General features: G+C 40.0%; 1 protein-coding gene across 1 annotated transcript in view; it reads right to left on the reverse strand.

The window, feature by feature from the left end:
• The window catches only part of LOC122797839 (vomeronasal type-2 receptor 116-like), a gene marked incomplete at its 3' end in the record, with an annotated part of 154,354 nt that overhangs the window by 1,652 nt on the left and 131,279 nt on the right, over window positions 1-21,423 (reverse strand). The window contains exon 5 of the mRNA XM_044066360.1: window positions 2,727-3,597. Within this exon, the coding sequence (XP_043922295.1) occupies window positions 2,727-3,597 (871 nt within the window). The remainder of the gene's footprint in view (window positions 1-2,726; window positions 3,598-21,423) is intronic.

The raw sequence follows: 21,423 nt of genomic DNA on the forward strand, positions 1-21,423 counted from the left end.
TAGGTAATTAAGCAACAAAAATATATACATGAGAGATGAGAATAACACATAAATAAAATGCAAATAAAGTACAGCATGTCTTAGATTTTCTTAAGCCTCTACAGTACATTTAGTATGTCATCTGACAGAATACAGTTTACAACTGTGAGGAAGACAAGGAAATATAGGTAAGGGAGGAGGAGGTTACAGGAGTTATAGACTGGATAGAAGTGTAGTTAGAGGTTATATCTGAGTGAGGAAGACAATGAGATATAGGTAAGGGAGGAGGAGATTACAGGAGGTATAGAGTGGACAGAAGTGTAGTTAGAGGTTATATCTGAGTGAGGAAGACAAGGGGATATAGGTAAGGGAGGAGGAGGTTACAGGAGTTAAAGAGTGGATAGAAGTGTAGTTATAGGTTATATCTGAGTGAGGAAGACAAGGGGATATAGGTAAGGCAGAAGAAGGTTACAGGAGGTATAGAGTGGACAGAAGTGTAGTTAGAGGTTATATCTGAGTGAGGAAGACAAGGGGATATAAGTAAGGGAGGAGGAGGGTACAGGAGTTAAAGAGTGGATAGAAGTGTAGTTAGAGGTTATATCTGAGTGAGGAAGACAAGAGGATATAGGCAAGGGAGGAGGAGGTTACAGGAGGTATAGAGTGGACAGGAGTGTAGTTAGAGGTTATATCTGAGTGAAGAAGACAAGGAGCTATAGGTAAGGGAGGAGGAGATTACAGGAGTTATAGAGTGGATAGAAGTGTAGTTAGAGGTTATATCTGAGTGAGGGAGACAAGGGGGTACAGGTAAGGGAGCATGAGGTTATAGGAGTTATATAGTGGATAGAAGTGTAGTTAGAGGTTATATCTGAGAGAGGGAAAGTTATCCAGGATTAGTACATGAGCAGAGCCAGGTTGATGTTAGGGGATCTTTTAGTAGTTTCTTAAACTTGGTGGTGCTGCAGGTGGGTCTAATATCGATAGGTAGGGAGCTCCAGATTTTGGTGATACTGTTTGGGTATAACGAGTCACCAGCATTATTGCTACTTCTAGTGATGTTTACTAGGTTTTTCTTAATGGAGTGCAGGATTTGGTTATTGGAATAGTGAATAAGTAGGTCTTTGAGAGCAGGTGTTTTTTCAGGTTGGTTGAGTATTTGGTGGACCATGGCGAGCCAGTTAAAATTAGTAGGTTGGGAATTCTAACCATGAAAGTTCTTTGAGACTCTGACATTGATGGGATCTGTAGCTGGCATCTGTAGTGAACTGCTATTTTATTATAGAAGCTATCTAGTTTATTTATGTAAGTTTTATTGAGGTTAGTAAGGATGGGAGATGCATATAAGAATGTGGTGAGAAAGTGGGTTCTGGCAATGGAGATTTTAGATTTGTCTGTGAGGAAAAGGTTGTTCCTATATAGGATACCCCTTTCTTGTGGACTTTTCTGATTGTTTGATTTATGTGGAGATCAAAGTTCATGTTTTGGTCTATTACTACTCCCAAGAGTTTGATGTGGGAGACTGGGGTAATGATGGTATTGTTTGCTGAGGTGATTTTGAATAGCGAAGAGGGTTCTGGGGATTCTGTATGGTGAAACAGGATGAGTTTTGTTTTGTTGGGATTTAGTATGAACTGGACATTGGTTAGCCAAGGTTCTACTTTAGAGAAGGCTTGCTGTGTTATTTCCTGAAGATGGTGGAGTGTCGGGGCTGTACAAATTAAGGTAGAGTCATTGGTTAATTGTATTAACATGGTTTCATCAGTGGCAGTATGTAGACTATTAGTAAATAATGTGAAGAGAAAAGGGCCAAGAATGGATCCTTGTGGGACCCTTAAGGTGACTGACAGCAGCAGGGAGAGGGAGTTACCCCATTTGACTGCTTGCTGCCTCCCAGTAAGATAGCTCTGGAACCAAGTGAGTGTGGAGTGGCTGGTTTTAAATTCTGATAATATGTTTAACAGCCTGGAGTGTGAGACCATGTCAAATGCTTTTGAGAGGGCCTGAAATATAGATGAGACCATGTTACCTTCATTTCTGAGAAGGCTGACAGAGTTAATGAAGCTTAGAAGGGCAGTGGTTGTACGATAGTGTGGGCAGAATCCATGTTGAGTTTTATCGCATTTAAGCACGTCATTTTTTGCAATATCAGTATATGTAACTTTTTATAAGTGCTTTCATCTTTTATTTTCTTCTTATGGCTAATTTATATACAGCAAAGATGAAGCCTTCAGTATCATGCGCAATACTCAGGTTGAAGCATACTGTTCTTGCTCAACTATTTTTAACTTTGAATTAAATCTGTTTGTATAAGTAGAAGCAGTTATATGATTATTAATTGTCCAACTCTGAAGTTTTTTATAAGTACTGGTTCTGATCTAACTGAAGTAGGAGAGCGCATGGTTGTACTGATAGGTTGGGTCTGTTATACTACATCAAGTCAGCTTTATCCATATCTAAATGCCCTGTTTTCATTCTCCTATGTAATACCTTTCTAAGCATTTTATAATTTAGTAGTAGAACAAAATATAATTATCCGTTAACAGCTGTGCATTACTCCATATCTGTGAATGTAAGTTAATACCATTAATTTTATGCATGCTTGAAAATACATTAATATCTTATCTAAGTTGTTTCTGCAGTCACATATTTCAGATATAACTTAAGAGATGATGAGGCGCTTTACTGATTGATTCATAAAATGTCTTCATATCTCTCTTCTGGAACATTATTTACCTATTAAATGCTTTCTGGAGTTCTGCTCAGGCTTCAGCAAAATGATGTAACATTTGCTAAAAAAGATACAACTCAGCAATCCAAAACTAGAGCATAAAATAGCAAAAATTTCTACAGCAACCATAAATTTGCCCTGTGTGCTGAGGTATGCTGGGATAAAGGATAACCACACACTAATAAACACCAGCATACTAAAGGATATATATTTGGCTTCATTAAATGTATCAGGCAAATTTCGAACCAAATAAGCCAGAACCAAGCAAATTATTGCCAGCAGGCCCATGTACCCTAACATTGCATAGAAAAACACTCTCATGCCCTCATTGCATTCTACTAGGATTACAGTATTCTGAGATCTTGTGTTAAATTCTGGGAATGGTGAGGAAGCCAATAACCAAATGATGCACAGAAGAACTTGGATTAAGGAACAGATGATTACAATGTAGGTTGATATTGTAGACCCGACCCAATATCTTAGTCTGCTGTTGGGGTGTGTTGCTTTGAAAGCAATGACTACAGTGACAGTTTTAGCCAGAACTGAAGAGACACTAATGGAAAAGATGATACCAAATACAGTCTGTCTGAGCATACATGTTATTTCTCTTGGATATCCAATAAACAGCAAGGAGCAAAGGAAACAGAACATGAGAGCCAATAGCAGGAGGTAGCTGAGGCCACGGTTATTAGCTTTAACAATTGGCGTGTCCCTGTGCTTCATAAAGATGCATAAGATGGAAGCTGTCAACAAACAAAATATGACTGCTATGACCATTAGTGATGTGCCTAGCGGGTCCTCATAAGCCAAGAATTCATAATCCCTTAGGATGCATTCATCATGTCTTTCATTTGACCACTGATCATCAGAGCATTTCAAGCAGATATTCGAATCTAAAAAAAGAATAATGTGAATTTAACATATTCAGAAAAACAGAATTAGTCAAAAGCTCATGTCAGCTTGTGCCACTATAGTTTAATATAAATATGTACACCAATATGCACAAGATCAACCAAGGATACCTGTACAGACTTAATATAGTAGGTCTGATGCAGTAAAACATGGCTACAATCCTTTGAGAATACTTGCCTTGCAATGATATCTGGATGTGAAATGCATCTCCTCAGAACTTGCAATGATGCCATCACACTTAATTTCAGGTTTGTTATTATCAGTGAACTTTTATGTTTTTACAAGAATGACTTCATTATTCATTGTTGAACTAATTAATCTTGCTATGACCTTGTTTCACAGCTCTGTATACTGTTTGAATTATCTCCATTCTATAGTATGATAAGCTACTTTTTAGAAAGTTTTAGTGCACAGTCAGATACATTGCCAGTTTACTGAGTATAACCCATTTTCATGTTCAACTTGTAGTTACGTAGCTGTTACCAGAGACAAGATAGTGATCTATCTAAATAAAAGCAAGAATGAAGTGCATTTTACAGTATCATAAGTTCAGCCAACTTGTTGATGCATTTACTAATATTTGCATTATAAGACATATTAGAGATGACTGATCATGTTAGCCCAATTGCAACAAAGGTGTGTCCATATTTGTTTCATGACATTATAGCTTTTTCCAGAAAAAAAAAAAAAAAAAGATGCTTCACTGTTGTCTGCCTGCCTTTTGGGTTAAATACTTGCACAGACCTTCTGTCTGTTGGTGGACTGATTTGATGATATATTCTTTAAGCATCTGAATTGTTGAAGGATGCATACAGCAAATTCTATGACAGCCTAACAGGTAATTGTAATTTCAGTTAGGAAAAAAACATACAAAACATTTCAAAGAGACAAATGAATGTTACATCTCACGTGATAATAATAAGACCATAACTCTCAACTGTACATATTTTCACAAAATGTCCAGATTTTGGCTTCATATTTTTGGTACGTTTTTGATAAAATTGTGGTTTTCTGGCAAATTAGTGGTAAGTTATTAAAGAGTGTGTGAAGTTAGAAAATAATGGCACACATTTGGGTTTCAGACTTCATATCCTTCAGAAAACTCATGCTAATGCAAAACCTGTTATGATATCAACTTTGTAAGAGTAATGTTTAAAAATTGTCCTTATTTTTGAGCCATTGTCCCACTTTCATTTATGGCTTTTTCTAGATTTGTTGCTCAAATAGGTTGAGAGGTATGACTAAGACATTCAATATAAGCTTAAACTACCGCTTCTCTTTATTCTTGGTCTGATTTGTATTTAACTCAGAGTCAGACAGGCAAGAATGTATGTTATTTCTATTTTTCAGAGTCAGGCAGACAAGAACATATGTTATTCCTATTTTGCTACAGCAGCAAAAACACACTGACAAACTATATTTTTAGTGAGTAATACTTCTTAACTTCTTTGATCAAGAATTGTGAACAAAGCCAAAAATAATGAGGGGGGGCAAAGATCCAAAACTGGGACAATTTTTTTAAAATATATTAATGATAACTCATTTAAAAAGTTAATAAAACAACTTTTGCATCAACATACATTTTCTGAACAATAGAAAGTGTGAAACTACAATATCTGATATCATTAACTGTCTGCAATCCTCAATGATTTATCAGAAAATCAAAAAAGTATAAGGGTCAGAGCACAATATAAAGCAAAATCAGAGACATTCTGCAAAATTTGAGACAGTTGAAGGGTATGTAATGAGTTAATTCCATACCTTGGAGACATTACTGTCATGACACTTTTACTGTCTTGTCACTAACATACCACATAAGTAGTGCTACTGTCTGGTTCATAATGTGTTACTAAACTTGTAGCAGTTTGCGTTATCATCTCACAGAAGAGGTTCTCTGGTTCGATTTTCAGCTGGAGTGCCTTCTGTGCAGAGTCTGCATGTCCTCCTTGTGTTTATGTGGGTTTCCTCCAGGTGCTCTGGTTTCCTCCCATATCACAAAGACATGCATCTGGAGTATTTCTCCTTGGGCCTACATTGAAAATTGGTTCATTCCAAGTCAGACTTTCCCTATAAACAAATGTTAAATTAATAAATAAATACACTTTGATACACAATACTAGTTGCCTTCAACCTATGTTGACATTTCATCCCAAAGGGTCAAATCCTTATACCTTCCCAGTGAAAAGCACCCTTGCCTTAGCTCGATTACTTCTGCCTCATCCTTCTGTCAGCATATCCCTTCCATAGACAGTCATTTTTACAGCCCTATTTGCTGTGCTCACACTTTTGTACTATTTATTCGCATTACACTGTATTTGTTTATTTATTGCCTTTTTTGCTGTTATGGACCATTTTTCAGTGCAGGTCTGGGGAGAAAAGCTCTATTAGAGTTACAAAAAAATTTTAAAAAGTTGCAAAGAATTTACACATAAAAAATAATTCATTTCTTAGCATTAGACATGGGGTTTTAAAATCATCCAATGGATAATACAATAAAGACAGAGGTTAATACAATTTGATTTCCATAAGAGTGTTGTATAACAATAAACAGCTTGCATTTACAAAGGAGTGATGAAAACCAGTTTACAGTTATAAATATAAGATTTATTTACATTTATAGGATAAGGTAGGAGGGATGGAAAGTTAGGACTTGGTGAAAGTCTAGAGATCTAAGAAAGAAATAGAGAGAGAGAGAGAGAGAGAGAGTCAATCAGGGTGTGAACAAGAACAGAGCCAGGAAGAGTTTAGGTGCTGTTTTAAGTTGTGCTTAAAGCTAGATGCACAACTGTCCTATTTTAGTGGGATAGGCAGGCTGTTCCACTGTCTGGTGACAGAGCATGAGTATAGTGAGTATCCAGCTGTATTACATATATGGACATTATTAGTAGGCTCTGATTACCTGATTGAAGGCAACATGGTGGGAAGTAGTGCTTGAGAATGTTTTATAGGAACGGGCATGTGTGTGGTTTGTGTATTATTTTGTGGGCAATTTGAAGTTGAGTGAATGTAAGGTGATTAGGTAGTTCTAGCCAGCTGAGCTTCTTTACTGCTAAGCAGTGGTGTGTACAGTAGGATGCATTAGTGTTAAGCAGTGGTGTGTAGAGTAGAATGTATTAGTGTTAAGCAGTGGTGTGTACAGTAGGATGCAGTAGTGTTAAGCAGTCATGTGTATGGTAGGATGCAATAGTGTTAAGCAGTGATGTGTATGTTAGGATGCATTAGTGTTAAGCAGTTATGTGTACAGTAGGATGCATTAGTGTTAAGCAGTGGTGTGTACAGAAGGATGAATTAGTGTTAAGCAGAGGTGTGTATATTAGGTTGCATTAGTGTTAAGCAGTGGTGTGTACACTAGGATGAATTAGTGCTAAGCAGTGGTGTGTACAGTAAGATGCATTAGAGTTGAGCAGTAGTGTGTAGAGTAGGATGCATTAGTGTTAAGCAGTGGTGTGCACAGAAGGATGCATTAGTGTTAAGCAGTAGTGTGTAGAATATGGTGCATTAGTGTTAAGCTGTAGTGTGTACAGTAGGATGCATTAGTGTTAAACAGTGGTGTGTACAGTAGGATGCATTAGTGTAAAACAGTGGTATGTATGGCAAGATGCACTAGTGTAAAGCAGTGGTGTGTACAGTAGGATGCATTAGGGTTAAGCAGTGGTGTGCATGGTAGGGTGCATGAGTGTTAAGCAGTGGTGTGTATGGTAAGATTCATTAGTGTTAAGTAGTGGTGTGTACAGTAGGATGCAGTAGTGTTAAGCAGTTGTCTGTACAGTAGGATGCATTAGTGTTAAACAGTGGTGTGTACAGTAGGATGCATTAGTGTAAAACTGTGGTATGTATGGCAAGATGCACTAGTGTAAAGCAGTGGTGTGTACAGTAGGATGCATTAGTGTTAAGCAGTGGTGTGCATGGTAGGGTACATGAGTGTTAAGCAGTGGTGTGTATGGTAAGATTCATTAGTGTTAAGTAGTGGTGTGTACAGTAGGATGCAGTAGTGTTAAGCAGTTGTCTGTACAGTAGGATGCATTAGTGTTAAACAGTGGTGTGTACAGTAGGATGCATTAGTGTAAAACTGTGGTATGTATGGCAAGATGCACTAGTGTAAAGCAGTGGTGTGTACAGTAGGATGCATTAGTGTTAAGCAGTGGTGTGCATGGTAGGGTACATGAGTGTTAAGCAGTGGTGTGTATGGTAAGATTCATTAGTGTTAAGCAGTGGTGTGTACAGTAGGATGCAGTAGTGTTAAGCAGTTGTCTGTACAGTAGGATGCATTAGTGTTAAGCAGAGATGTGCATACTAGGATGCATTAGTGTTAAGCAGTTATGTTGAAAGTAGGATGCATTAGTATTAAGCAGTGGTGTGTGTGTGTGTACAGTAGGATACGTTAGTGTTAAGCAGTGGTGTGTACTGTAGGATGCAGTAGTTTTAAGCAGTGGTGTGTACTGTAGGATGCATTAGTGTTAAGTGAGGGTGTGTACTGTAGGATGCATTAGTATTAAGCAGTAATGTGTACAGTAGGATGCATTAGTGTTAAGCAGTGGGGTTTGTACCATAGGATGCATTAGTGTTAAGTAGTGGTGTGTACAGTAGTATGTATTGGTGTTAAACAGTGGTGTGTACAGTAGGATGCATTAGTGTTAAGCAGTGGTGTATATGGTACGGTGCATTAGTATTAAGCAGTGGTGTGTACAGTAGGATGCATTAGTGTTAAGCAGTAGTGTGTGTACAGTAGGATGCATTAGTGTTAAACAGTAGTGTGTAGAGTAGGATACATTAGTGTTATGCAGTGGTGTGTACAGTAAGATGCGTTACTGTTAAGCAGTGGTGTGTGTACAGAAAAATGCATTAGTGTTAAGCAGGAGTGTGTGAACAGTAGGATACATTAGTGTTAAGTAGTGGTGTGTACAGTAGTATGTATTGGTGTTAAACAGTGGTGTGTACAGTAGGATGCATTAGTGTTAAGCAGTGGTGTATATGGTATGGTGCATTAGTATTACGCAGTGGTGTGTACAGTAGGATGCATTAGTGTTAAGCAGTAGTGTGTGTACAGTAGGATGCATTAGTGTTAAAACAGTAGTGTGTAGAGTAGGATACATTAGCGTTATGCAGTGGTGTGTACAGTAAGATGCGTTACTGTTAAGCAGTGGTGTGTGTACAGAAAAATGCATTAGTGTTAAGCAGGAGTGTGTGAACAGTAGGATGCAATAGTGTTAAGCAGTGGTGTGCACAGTAGGATGCATTCGTGTTAAGCAGTGGTGCGTATGGTAGGATGCATTAGTGTTAAGCAGTGGTGTGTACAGTAGGATGCATTAGTATTGAGCAGTGGTGTGTACAGTAGGATGCATTAGTGTTAAGCAGTGGTGAGTACAGTAGGAGGCATTAGTGTTAAGCAATGAGATGTGTACAGTAGGATGCAAATGTGTTAATTAGTGGTGCATACAGTAGGATGCAATAACTGCAAACTAACTATTTTGTTAAAACTGCCACTAATTTATTTAGCAGGGTGGCTTGAGTGTTAGCTAATATGGGTGATGCACTGAGAAAGGACGGGAGAAGGTAGGATGATGCTAAGGATTTTCTTCAGAAACTTGTGAGGTAAGGCTTGTTTAAATAGGAGAAGTCCAGTTTTTGATAAGTTTTCTTGATGCCTTGGATGATATGCAAGTCACATTTTAGGTTGCTGTCTATTATGACTCCTCGTAGTCTGGTATTTTTTGCAATTTCTTTGGTAATGTTGTTTGATAAAGTACTATTAAAGGGTGTACAGATTGTTGAAAGAGATCTGGATGTGAAAAGCATTCATTTTGTTTTTTTGGCATTTAGGATTAGTTGATGAACCTTTAGCCATGATTCTATGGAAGCGAAGGAGTTGAGTCATTTCTTGAAGTAGTGGAAGGGTTGAGGCTGAGCAGATGATGGTGGCATCATCGACATATTGTTTCAATGTGGCAGGTTTGTTGACTTTGTGCAGGTTGTTTGTGAAAATATGGAAAAGTACTGGGCCTAGAACAGACCCTTGTGGTACACGTAGTGTTAACCAGTAGTGTTTACAATAGAATGCATTAGTATTTAGCAATGGTGTGTGTGTACAGTAGGATAAATTAGTGTTAAGCAGTGGTGTGTGCAGTAAGATGCATTAGTTTTAAGTAGTGGTGTGTATGGTAGGATGCATTAGTATTATGCAGTGGTGTATACAGTAGGATGCATTAGTGTTAACCAGTGGTGTGTATGGTAGGATGCATTAGTGTTAAGCAGTGGTGTGCACAGTAGGATGCATTAGTGTTAAGCAGTGGGATGTACAGTAGGCTACATTAGTATTAAGCAGTGTGGTGTACAGTAGGATGCATTTGTGTTAAGCAGTGGGGTGTGTACAGAAGGATGCCTTAGTGTTAAGCAGTGGTGTGTATACAGTGGGATGCATTAATGTTAAGCAGTGGTGTGTACAGTAGGATGCATTAGTGTTAAGCATGGTGTGTACAGTAAGATGTGTTACTGTTAAGCAGTGTTGTGTGCACAGTAGGCTGGACTAGGGTTAAACAGTAGTGTGTACAGTAGGAAGAATTAGTGTTAAGCAGGAGTTTGTGTACAGTAGCACACATTAGTGTTAAGCAGTAGTGTGTACAGTGGGATCGATTAGTGTTAAGCAGGGGTGTCTGTACAATAGGATGCATTAGTGTTAAGCAGTGATGTGTATCGTAGGATACATTAGTATTAGGCAGTGGTGTGTACAATAGGATGCATTAGTGTTAAGCAATGGTATGTACAGTAAAATGCGTAACTGTTAAGCAGTGGTGTGTGTACAGTAGGATGTATTAGGGTTAAATAGTAGTGTGTACAGTAGGATGGATTAGTGTTAAGCAGGGGTTAGGATGCATTAGAGTTAAGCATTGGTGTGTACAGTAGGATGGATTAGGGATAAGCAGTAGTGTGTACAGTAGGATGGATTAGTGTTAAGCAGGGATGTGTGTACAGTAGGATGCATTAGTGTTAAGCAGTGATGTGTACCGTCGGATGCATTAGTGTTAAGCAGTGGTGTGTATGGTAGGGTGCATTAGTGTTAAGCAGTGGTGTGTATACAGTAGGATAGATTAGTGTTAAGCAGTGGTGTGTACAGTAGAATGCATTGGTGTTAAGCAGTGGTGTGTACAGTAGAATGCCTTAGTTTTAAGCAGTGATGTGTACAGTAGGATGCATTAGTGTTAAGCAGTAGTGTGCACAATAGGATGCATTACTTTTAAGCAGCGGTGTGTGTACAGTAGGATGTATTAAAGTTAAACTATAGTGTGTACAGTAGGATGGATTAGTGTTAAGCAGTGGTGTGTGTGTACAGTTGGCTGCATTAGTGTTAAGCAGTGGTGTGTACGGTAGAGTTCTTCAGTGTTAAGCAGTAGTGTGTACACTAGGGTTCTTTAGTGTTAAGTAGTGGAGTGTACAGTAGGATGCATTAATGTTAAACAGTGGTGTGTACAGTAGGATGCATTAATGCTAAGCAGTAGTGTGTACAGTAAGATGCATTAGTGTTAAGCAGTGGTGTGTATACAGTAGGATGGATTAGTGTTAAGCAGTGTTGTGTACAGTAGTATGCAGTAGTGTTAAGCAGTAATGTGTATGGTAGGGTGCATTAGTATTAAGCAGTGGTGTGTGTACAGTAGGATCAATTACTGTTAAGCAGTGGTGTGTACAGAAGGATGCATTAGTGTTAAGCAGTAGTGTGTGCACAGTAGGATGCAGTAATGTTAAGCAGTGGTGTGTGTACAGTAGGATGCATTAGTGTTAACCAGTGGTGTGTACAGTAGGGTGCATTAGTGTTAAGTAGTGGTGTGTACAGTAGGATGCATTAGTGCTAAGCAGTGGGATGTGTACAGTAGGATGCATTAGTGTTAATCGGTAGTGTGTACATTAGGATGCATTATCTGCAATCTGATTATTTTGTTAAAGCTGCCACTAATTTATTTAGTGGGTTGGCTTGTGTGTTAATTAATATGGATGATGCACTGAGAAAGGAACGGAGAAGGTCGGATGATGCTAAGGATTTTCTTGAGGAATTTGTGAGGTAAGGTTTGTTTCTATAGGAGAAGCCCAGTTCTTGATGAGTTTTCTTGATACCCTGGATGATATGCAGGTCATATTTTAGGTTACTGTTGTTTGTGATTCCTAGTAGTCTGGTATTTGTTGCAGTCTTTTTGGTAGTGCTGTTTGATGAAGTAATAGGAAAGGCTGTACAGATTGCTGAAAGAGATCTTGGTGTGAAAAGCATTAATTTTGTGTTTTGGGGTTTTTTTTTGGCATTTAGGAGTTGAGTCATTTCTTTAAGCAGTGGAAGGGTTGAGGCTGGGAGCAGATGATGGTGGCATCATCAGCATATTGCACCAAGGTGGCAGGTTTGCTGACTTTGTGCAGGTTGTTTGTGAAAATATTGAAAAATACTGGGCCTAGAACTGACCTTGAGGTACACTGGTAGAAATAGGGTGGAACGGGGTAAGATCCTGATTCCATTTCATGGACTGCTGTGTATTGGAAAGATTGTTACAGAACCAAGTAAGATGTGCATGAAACAGTGATAGGATAAATAGTTTGCTGATTTAGGAGTTGGTGGGATACTGTGTCATATGTTTTTGATAGATCCAGGATCAGAGAGGATATTAGGTTATTTTATTTCTGTTGGCATTTATGGTTTCTGAGAAACTAAGCAGAGCTGTTGTGCAGTGGTGTGGTCAAAAGTCATGTTGTATGGGGGAGATTAGTTTTTTAATTATGAGATGGGTTCAGAGTTGGCAATGTATGCATCTTTCTAAGACTTTGGACAGAGGAGCGAGAAATGCAATGGGGAAGTAGTTGGAGAGGTCTGTGAATGATACACCTTTGTAAAGTGGTATAATATGTGATTTGTTTCAGATTGTGGGTGCATAGTTTCCTGTGATAGATCTATTTATGAGTATTAAGATGGGGTATTCCAGGAGATCAGCAGGTAATTTAAGGTACTTGGGTGGCAGTCTGTCAAAAGCTGGTGCAGTTGTTTTCAATTCTTGAAGATAATGTTTTATAGTTGAGGTAGGTATTTGGTGGAAAGAAAAGACAGGGGTATTGTGAGTATTGTTGGTGGGTACATAAAGATGGGAAGATGGATTAGAGTCTAGTAGAGAGAGGACAGATTGAATGAAGTGTGTATTGAATTGAGTGGTGGTGATAAGGTCTGTGTTGTTGTTTGTGGTAGGAGATAGGGTGGTGGTTTGTCTGGGCTATGGAAGGGTTTCTATGGTTGTCAAGAATTGCTTGGGATTTTGGTGATGTTTGCTTTTAAGTGAGTGAAAGAATGCAGTTTCGTCTAGTTTGGGCTGTTGTTTGCATCTGTTTCTAAGTTGTCTAAAATGTGCCACTGTTGTTGTGTTCTGTCCTTATATCATGACTTCCAGACTTTGTCTCTCTTTAGTATGAGCTGTTTGGTTTCTTTGTTGTGCCATGGAACAGGATTACTTTTCATTCTTTTTGTTCTTATGGGGGCTAACTCATTTAGTATGTTAAGGAATGTTTTACTGAAATAGATAACAGCATCTTCTTGTGGTAGTTTTTTTAGACCATTCCAGTTTTAGTGAGAGACATAATTTATAAAGGTGTCTTTGTTAAAAGAGGAGAATATATTACTTGTTTAAATACTATATGTTTGGGGTATGTGATTAGTTTGTTTAATAATAAATATGGGGAGAAGGTCACTGATGTCTGGGAGACAGCCAAAGGTGTTTATGTTTGAGGGTGAGGTGGTAAGAATCCGGTCTAGTAGTGAGAGCCTGTTGCTATATTTGTCAATTCTAGTGGGTGAGGTGATTACTTAAGTGAAATTTAATAGGTCAATAGAGAGGGTAGGGGAGTAAGTGTTTACAAGTTGTTGTCTTTTGGCTTTTCCCGGTTAGGGGTCGCCACAACGGAACTCCGGTCCACTAATGATTGGCAGTTGATTTTCACGAATGCTGAGGTGCCAGCTCGATGTTCAACCTTCAACGAAATCATGCCCATTTACGCATGTCTTTCGAATGCCCACCCAACCAAGGGGAGGACATGCAGACTCCACACAGAAGGCACTCCCCGCACTCCAGCCGGGAATCAAACGGGAGAACCTCTTGCTGTGAGGCAACAACACTACCGCTGCACCACCGCGGGAGTAAGTGTTTACAAACAGTCTATATCCACACCCCCAAGTGTAAGAGGTTCTATGTTTACATTAGTGGAAAACCATTGAAGGAGGTCTTCAAGAATGGGAATGCTGTTGCAAGTGAGCATATAAGGCACATTGTTTTGTACTGTTTCAGGGTAGAAGGATTATAGATATTTCTGTGTTGGGATACTTGGGGTGACTCAATGGGTATCTGGTGTTGTTTAGTGTGTTTTTAAAAAGTACTGCAGCTACTACAGCTTTTTGTGTACTCTATCATTTCTTATTATATTGTATCCTGGGGAAGGATCTTTAGTGTTTGGTTCTAGTCAAGTTTCAGTGATGAATAGAATGTCTAAGTTGTGTGCTGCAATGTATGCATGGAGATCTGGAATTTTGTTGTAAATGCTTCTGACATTTATGTGCATTAATAGTAGGTTGCAGTAAGAATTAGTGGGTTATGTGTTGGTAATAGCGGGAGCTGATGGATTAGATGGAGTTTGGTTGTTTTGAATGGATGGGCCAGGGATTTGGTGGATGTGGGAGAGTAGATGTGTGGTTGGTTAGAGAAGTCATACCATTTTTTTATATTTATCTCTTAGGTCTGATACTGATATATGGGTCTGGTTGTTCTCTTTGATGTAACTAAAGCAGGCCTAAATTCCTAATGGGTAGAGAATGTGTGCAATTTTGTAGTTGATGGGTGGGTGTTTGTTGAATAGGAGTATAGAGTTGGAGAAAATAGAGTGATGGTGAGTATGCTTACTATAATTGTGAGAGCAGACTGGAGGACTAGCATATTACACTTAAGTAAGGGAAGGCTGTGTTAGCTAAGTGGAAGTTATATGCTATTTTTGTTGGAGTAGAGTAGGAGAAATGAGTTGGTGGGCCTGCAATATGAGTTTGCAAGATGACGAGTTAGGCCAGTTGGATGCCTTAGTGAATTTGGTTGGTTGTTTTTATGTTTTTTTGTAGGGGATGGGGTAAAATGGTATACGCTTAGATGACGTGAGTGGGTGGGAATAGGGGTAGGGTATGGGGAGTAGATCAAGGGAGAATGGAGCTGGCTAACAGAGTGGTACAGATGCTGTGGGTAAAGAACTGAAAGTTCTATGGGAAGGGGTGATAACATTTTATTGAAGTACTGAGGTGAAAGAAGAGCTTCAAGTGCATTATGAGTATGCAAACTACAAAGATTTGTGACATAGATAGTAGACTGAGGTAGTTAGTAAAAAGAAAGTCTTGAAAAATGAGGAAAGAACTTTTTTTAACTACCTTTAAAGCCACCCATATTTAATGCTCATAGTAGAAATTGATTGCTCATTAGTTAGTAAAAATCTTAGGGCATGGAAAAAGGAAGAAGAAAATTAACATAGAAGTGCCTCTACAGGCACAGAGGGAGAGTCACAAAAGCAGTAGCTGGAAAGAGCAATTAAGAAAGTGCAGGCTGCTGGCAAGAGTAGAGTGTAGCTCATTAATTACAAGAAGAGGGAGAGGAAAGATTAAGGTGCAGTGGAGGCTATTTTGGATTCTAGTTAAAACAGCCAAAAAGCAGACCACTAAGTACTGGCCAAGCAGGGAAGAAACATTAAACTTGGTACCTTTTTCAGCAGAGCATGACTAGGATAAGAGAACAAGCAATTAAATTCCCCTTACACTGAATAAAAGACAAGTCTGTAGACATCTGCAGGGCTGGCTGCTGTATTTATTTTGCTGTAGTCTTTGGGGTTGGAGTGGAGTTTCAGTCCATGAATATACTGAATAAAATGAATGAATTGAAAAATATGCTGCACCAGTAGTATAGAGAGATAAAGCACCAGTGGTAATACAAGTGACCCATTTGTATTACTTTTTTTTGCAAATCACAAAGTTTATTGAACCCTTCAACATATAAACATAAGCATTCATTCAAAAAATGTCTTAACTCATCTTATGTCACTGTTTTCATATTTTATCATCTTAAAGGCTTGTTCATGCCCCCATTCTTATAAAATACCCCATCCTTCATAAGATATGTGTACATTCATCTCTGTAGGTACAATTCATCTCTGTAGAAACTAGCTCAGTCGCTAGTTTCAGGTGGGGGTTGTTTCGGCTTTCTATTGAGCCAGCCCATCTTAGCTTTTAGCCAATGCCTGAGGTGTATTTTGTATGTTGTACTTCTAGTACAGACTTCATTTATGCGAATTTGTGCAGAGCTGATATAGCAATGCTAAATTCTTGGATGTCTTGGATTCTATAACCATCTGATATACCAATCTGATAAGTACACTTTTTTTTGCACTCGATTTACAGTGTACCGTATTTATATAGTTGCTTTATTGTTTTTGTCCTTTTTTGTCTGCACTGTTTGTTTCTCAGGATAACTCAGTAGCTAGTTTCAGGTGGGGGTTGTTTTTGCTTTCTATTAAGCCAGCCCATCTTAGCTTTTAGCCAATGCCTGATGTACGTACAATGTATGTTGTACTTCTAGTACAGACTTCATTTATGTGAATTTGTGCAGAGCTGATATAGCAATGCTAAATTCTTGGATGTCTTGGATTCTATAACCATCTGATATACCAATCTGATAAGTACACTTTTTTGCACTTAATTTGCACTGTACTGTATTTATATATTTGCTTTATTGTTTCTGTCCGTTGTTGTCTGTGCTGTTTGTCTTTCCCGCTCTCCCCCTAAGTGTTGTACTTCTAAACATGGTGACTTTGGAATTGCCTGCCCCTGCTGTAAATCTGACTTTGGTCACTCCTCCCAGTCCAATCTTATTTGATCACTCAACTTAGTGCAGTGAGATCATTTAGACAGGACTACCCCCTTGCTTCTTTGACTTTGGACACTCCTCCCTGTCCTATCTCATCAGTTCAGTGTACTGCGTACAGAGAGAGCATTTGGGAAGGCCAACCCCCTTAGATACTTAATCTTGAACTATATTCTGTTTCTTCCCTTTCCACTTGGGAGGGAGGAATGGGAGGGTGGCACAATGGTTAAGGCGGTTACTTTACATGCACTTAAAAAAATACACTTTATTCAGCCGCTTTTACTGTATTTGTGTTCTTCCTACCTTATAACCTTTTTTGTGCTGTGCATTCTTAAGTTTTCAAGTGCTTTTATTCTGCTGCATTTATTACTGTTTGTTAGTAGCCTGATTAAATGTATTTGTTATTCTAAGCATCATGCTTCAGGCCATTTACTTTACATTTAAGAAGGTTCTTATGGTCTACACTCTTGTGGACAAACCCTTATCAAAATCCTCTCTCCATAAGTCTGCCCAATCATTCGGAACACTATGTCTGGACAATTCCCGTCAATTTCTTTTGCCAGCATGGTCAACATGAGCATACTGAGACAGTGTAGCAACTGCCTCATGTTTACTGACAGCACTCTTCTCCTAGCACATCATTCTTCCACCTGCGAGAAATGCATGTACATCAGTAATCTGGAGTCCATTCTCTCTCACGACAGTCACTACACTTGACAAAGAGGAGATTGCCAGCACAAACACCAAACCACTCACATCACATAGCCAAGCACAACACACACACATACACACACACACACACACACACACACACACACACACACACACACACACACACACACACACACACACACACACACACACACACACACCTATGCAGAGGTCCTCAGTAAAAATTTAACTAAACAGCAGAGACCTCCAAAACACGCTCACAAACATTCCACACACAACACCAAACACATCACACACAGCAGACAACGCACTCGTGTCTCACAAACACAGCCCATAAGGCAAAACAATAAACCATCACAGCCCACAAGACATAACAATAAACCAAACATACTAGTCATTGGTGACTCAGTTGTGAGACACACCAATGTCCACCTCACCAGGCTTGACAAGAAGAAGCTCACTGTCAGTTGTCTGTCTGGTGCCAGAATCCGCCACATCACACATGCACTTCAGTCTCTCCACAACAAGTACAAGTATGACTCTGTCAATCTCCATGTTGGTGTGAATGACTTGAGATGGACCTCCCTGGACTATATGAAGAGAGACATGATTGAGCTCTCAGCGTATGTGTTCTAGGCAGGTATGACCCTAGCCCTAAGAAACATCGTACCTTCTCCAAGAATTATACCACAATGCCAACAAAAAATAATTGACTTCAACAATTGGATTAGTTTCTGCTGTCATTCCAAGGGGATCCAAAATCTGTCTGCCTAGGATGACATGGTTGATAGACCTCGATGTTTTGCCAGAGATGGCCTCCACCTGTCATCACTGGGTTTCTGGATCCTGGCCAAGGCTGTCACCACCCCTATTGTGCCTTTTGTAGGCAATGTCCCAAAGACAAACCTTCTAACATAAAGGATATGTCAAAAAGCAAATTAAAGGTCATGTTGCTTAATGTTAGGAGTCTTAACCTGAAAATGGATGCACTGGAGGCTCTCCTCACACTGGAAGATGCCAATGTCTGTGTGGCCACAGAAATCTGGTTCAGGGCTGTGGAGAGCACCCCTGCCTTACCAGGCTATAGCTCATTCCATACATTCCAACCCCAAAATGAGGTTGGGAAGACTAAGGTCGTGGAGTCTTTATCTTCATTAAGGATAGGCACACATCCAGACTGATTTGCCAGCATGGCACACTGAAACTACTTCAGGTGCAACTGACAGTTGGCAAGACACCCAGCCAAGTTATAGCCAGCTATAGACCTCCCTCCATGACTCAGGACAGTCATGCCTCTTACCTGGATCTACTTGACTCCATCTAGGTACCTCCTAACACCCTGACCCTTGGTGACTTCAACTACCACACCATAGACTGGGTGAACTATTCCTGCACTAATGCACTCTCTCAGTGATTCCTTGACTTCATCAATTCTAACACACTAGACCAGCTTGTCTCACCCCCCACAAGAAGAGATAACATTCTGGACTTGGTTCTTACCAACATGGGTGACCGCTGCATCACTCCCATAGTATGTTCTTCCCTGGTGAGATCAGATCATTGGACTGTCTCATTCAAAGTTTCTATCCCACCCAACCTCCCCCCAGCCATAATTAAGCTAAACAATTCTCAAAAGCTGTCTACATCCTAAGGGAGGGTATCTGCAGCTTCACATCATCCCCCCAGACAATGCAGGCAACTATGCTGAACAGTACGCCAGTGCAATATACAAGCACCTGTACAACTGCATAGACTCAGCTATACCCAATAGAACTAAAACCTGCTGCTCAAGGAAGCCCAAACCTGTTTGATGGACATCCTCTACCAACAGGGTTTACAAGAAAAGGAAGACACTGTTGTCTAAGGGTAAAAAGGAACAAATTCCAAATTGGAAAAACTCCCTCCTTAGCCTCAACAAGCAAATTATATCACTAGTGAAAACTTCCGAGGAGAATTATGAATTGAAACTAGCCTCCGAAACAAAGGGAAACCACAAAGTCTTCTTCAGTTACATCAAGAGCCTCCATGGCATAGCCCAGGTTTGTTCCGAATTTGTACTTAACAGTATCACTTACACTAATCCTGTTGACTTAGCCAACCTGCTAGCAGACAGGTTCAGCACAAACTTCACCCCCATGTCCCCCCAAAGGCCCTTTCAGCATCCCTGATACTTGTCACACACCTCACATCTCTGTAGATCAAGTGTTACAGGCCATATCCAAGACAAAGAACACAGCTTCCATGGGACCTGATAGTATCCCAGGATGTATTCTGCACCATCTCCAGCAAGAACTGGCTTCATCATTAAGCACCCTATTCATGCACAGCCTAAGTATAGACTTCCTTCCAGCAGAGTGGAGAACTGCCATTGTCATCTCCTTACACAAAGGTGGTGCCCGTACTGAGCATGGAAACTATTGCCCCATTAGCTTGACAAGTCCGATCTGTAAAGCCATGGAGTGTATTGTTATTATTATTATTATGGATCTCATAAACAAGAACATAGGCAATCTCCAAGCACTTGACCCCACCCAGTTCGGATTCGACAAGGACAGACCTGCCTGTTGAACCTGGTTGACTTCTTTGAGACTGTCATGAAGGCCCTGGATGAGAAAAATTTAGCACATACAGCTTACCTTGACTTGGCCAAGGCTTTTGACACAATCCTCACTTGGGCATCATCAAAATGCTAACACAACTTGACATAAATCCCTATCTCATCAGGTGGGTGACCAACTGGCTCACCGACAGGACCCCCAGTGTCAATATAGGCATGTCCACCTCTGACAGCAGACCTGTTACTAGTGGAGTTCCCCAGGGATCTGTCTTGGGAACCCTACTGTTTGGCATCTACTTCTCAGAGGTCCAGGTAAAGATAAAAGGCCTGTGGCTGACCAAGTTTGCAGAAGACTGTAAGTTGGCTGCTGTCACTGACTCTGCAAATGATGTTAACATACTGCAAGAGGGTCTCACAGCAACTAATGACTGGTGCCAAAGTCATGGACTGAAGCTAAATGCAAAAAAAATGTATCATCATACCATTTCGCAAAAACATGGCCTCTACTGATTACCGCATCAACTGCAACCCCCTAAACACACAACCTGTGGTGAGAGACCTGGGCACTCAGGTTAATAACAACCTCATATTTGATCATCATGTAGCAGCAGTGGTCAAAAAAGCCTTTTACTTGGTTCATCTCCTAAGTAAAGGGATTGCATCCAGAAAAAAGGAGATTATTACCTCTCTATACCCCTCGCTCATTAGGCCAATAATTGAGTATAACTCCCCTTTCGGTATGTACCTCTCCAAACATCTGCACCAACTGGAAAGGCCACTGAAATACCTCACAAAGAGAATCCATGGCCTCCAACACCTATTCTATGTAGAAAGGCTCAAATCACTATTACTCTACTGGGTATCATACAGACTGCTCAGTGGTAATCTGTGTCACGCCTACAAGACAATCTCAGACCCTGCCCTACTAAAGATGCGCCATATCCATAAGTCTAACTCCTCATGCATTACTCACTCAAAAGGCCTGAATCTAATATGTGACATCAATAAAACCAGCTGGAGAGAGAGGTTTGTCTCCCAGAGACTGCTCTGTCTCTAGAATAGGCTTCCCATACACGTCAAACAGAGCACCTTGCAGATCCTTTTCAAGTGCAACCTTGATGAGTGGATGGGAAACCACAAATTTGTCCCAGGAGTTCCATGTGTCCCTCATTTACAGGGGTGATAAGTGCTGACTGAGGTTTCTTATTGGGGATAACCTGGTCATTACCAACATGGGAAATCGATGCTCCACACCTATGGTCACCCCCTCGTTAGTCAGGTCTGACCATAAGCTAATCACCCTTAACATCCATGTCCCACCCCCACCCTCCAGTAAGGAAACCTCCATAAAAAACTTCTCCAAAGCCAACTTCATGCTACTCAAGTCAGAAGTGACAAACTCCATGACACCCATGAAGACGGAAACTGAAAGTTCAACTGCTGAATCCTACACTAAGGCACTGTATGAGCACATCCACTCATGCATGAATCGTGCCATCCCAAATAGAACCAAGATGCTCTCATCCAAAAAAAGGAAACCAATCTGGTGGTCCCCTGCCATAAACAAACTTTACAACAAAAGGAAGAAACTGTTGCAGAAAAGAGGAAAATCCCAGGATGCAAAAAACGCCCTTACCAGCCTCAGTAAGAAACTGAGATCCCTCATAAAATCCTCC

The sequence above is a fragment of the Protopterus annectens genome, chromosome 3.part1, assembly GCF_019279795.1.
Source record: "Protopterus annectens isolate FY-2018-M chromosome 3.part1, PAN1.0, whole genome shotgun sequence".
NCBI lineage: Eukaryota > Metazoa > Chordata > Ceratodontiformes > Protopteridae > Protopterus > Protopterus annectens.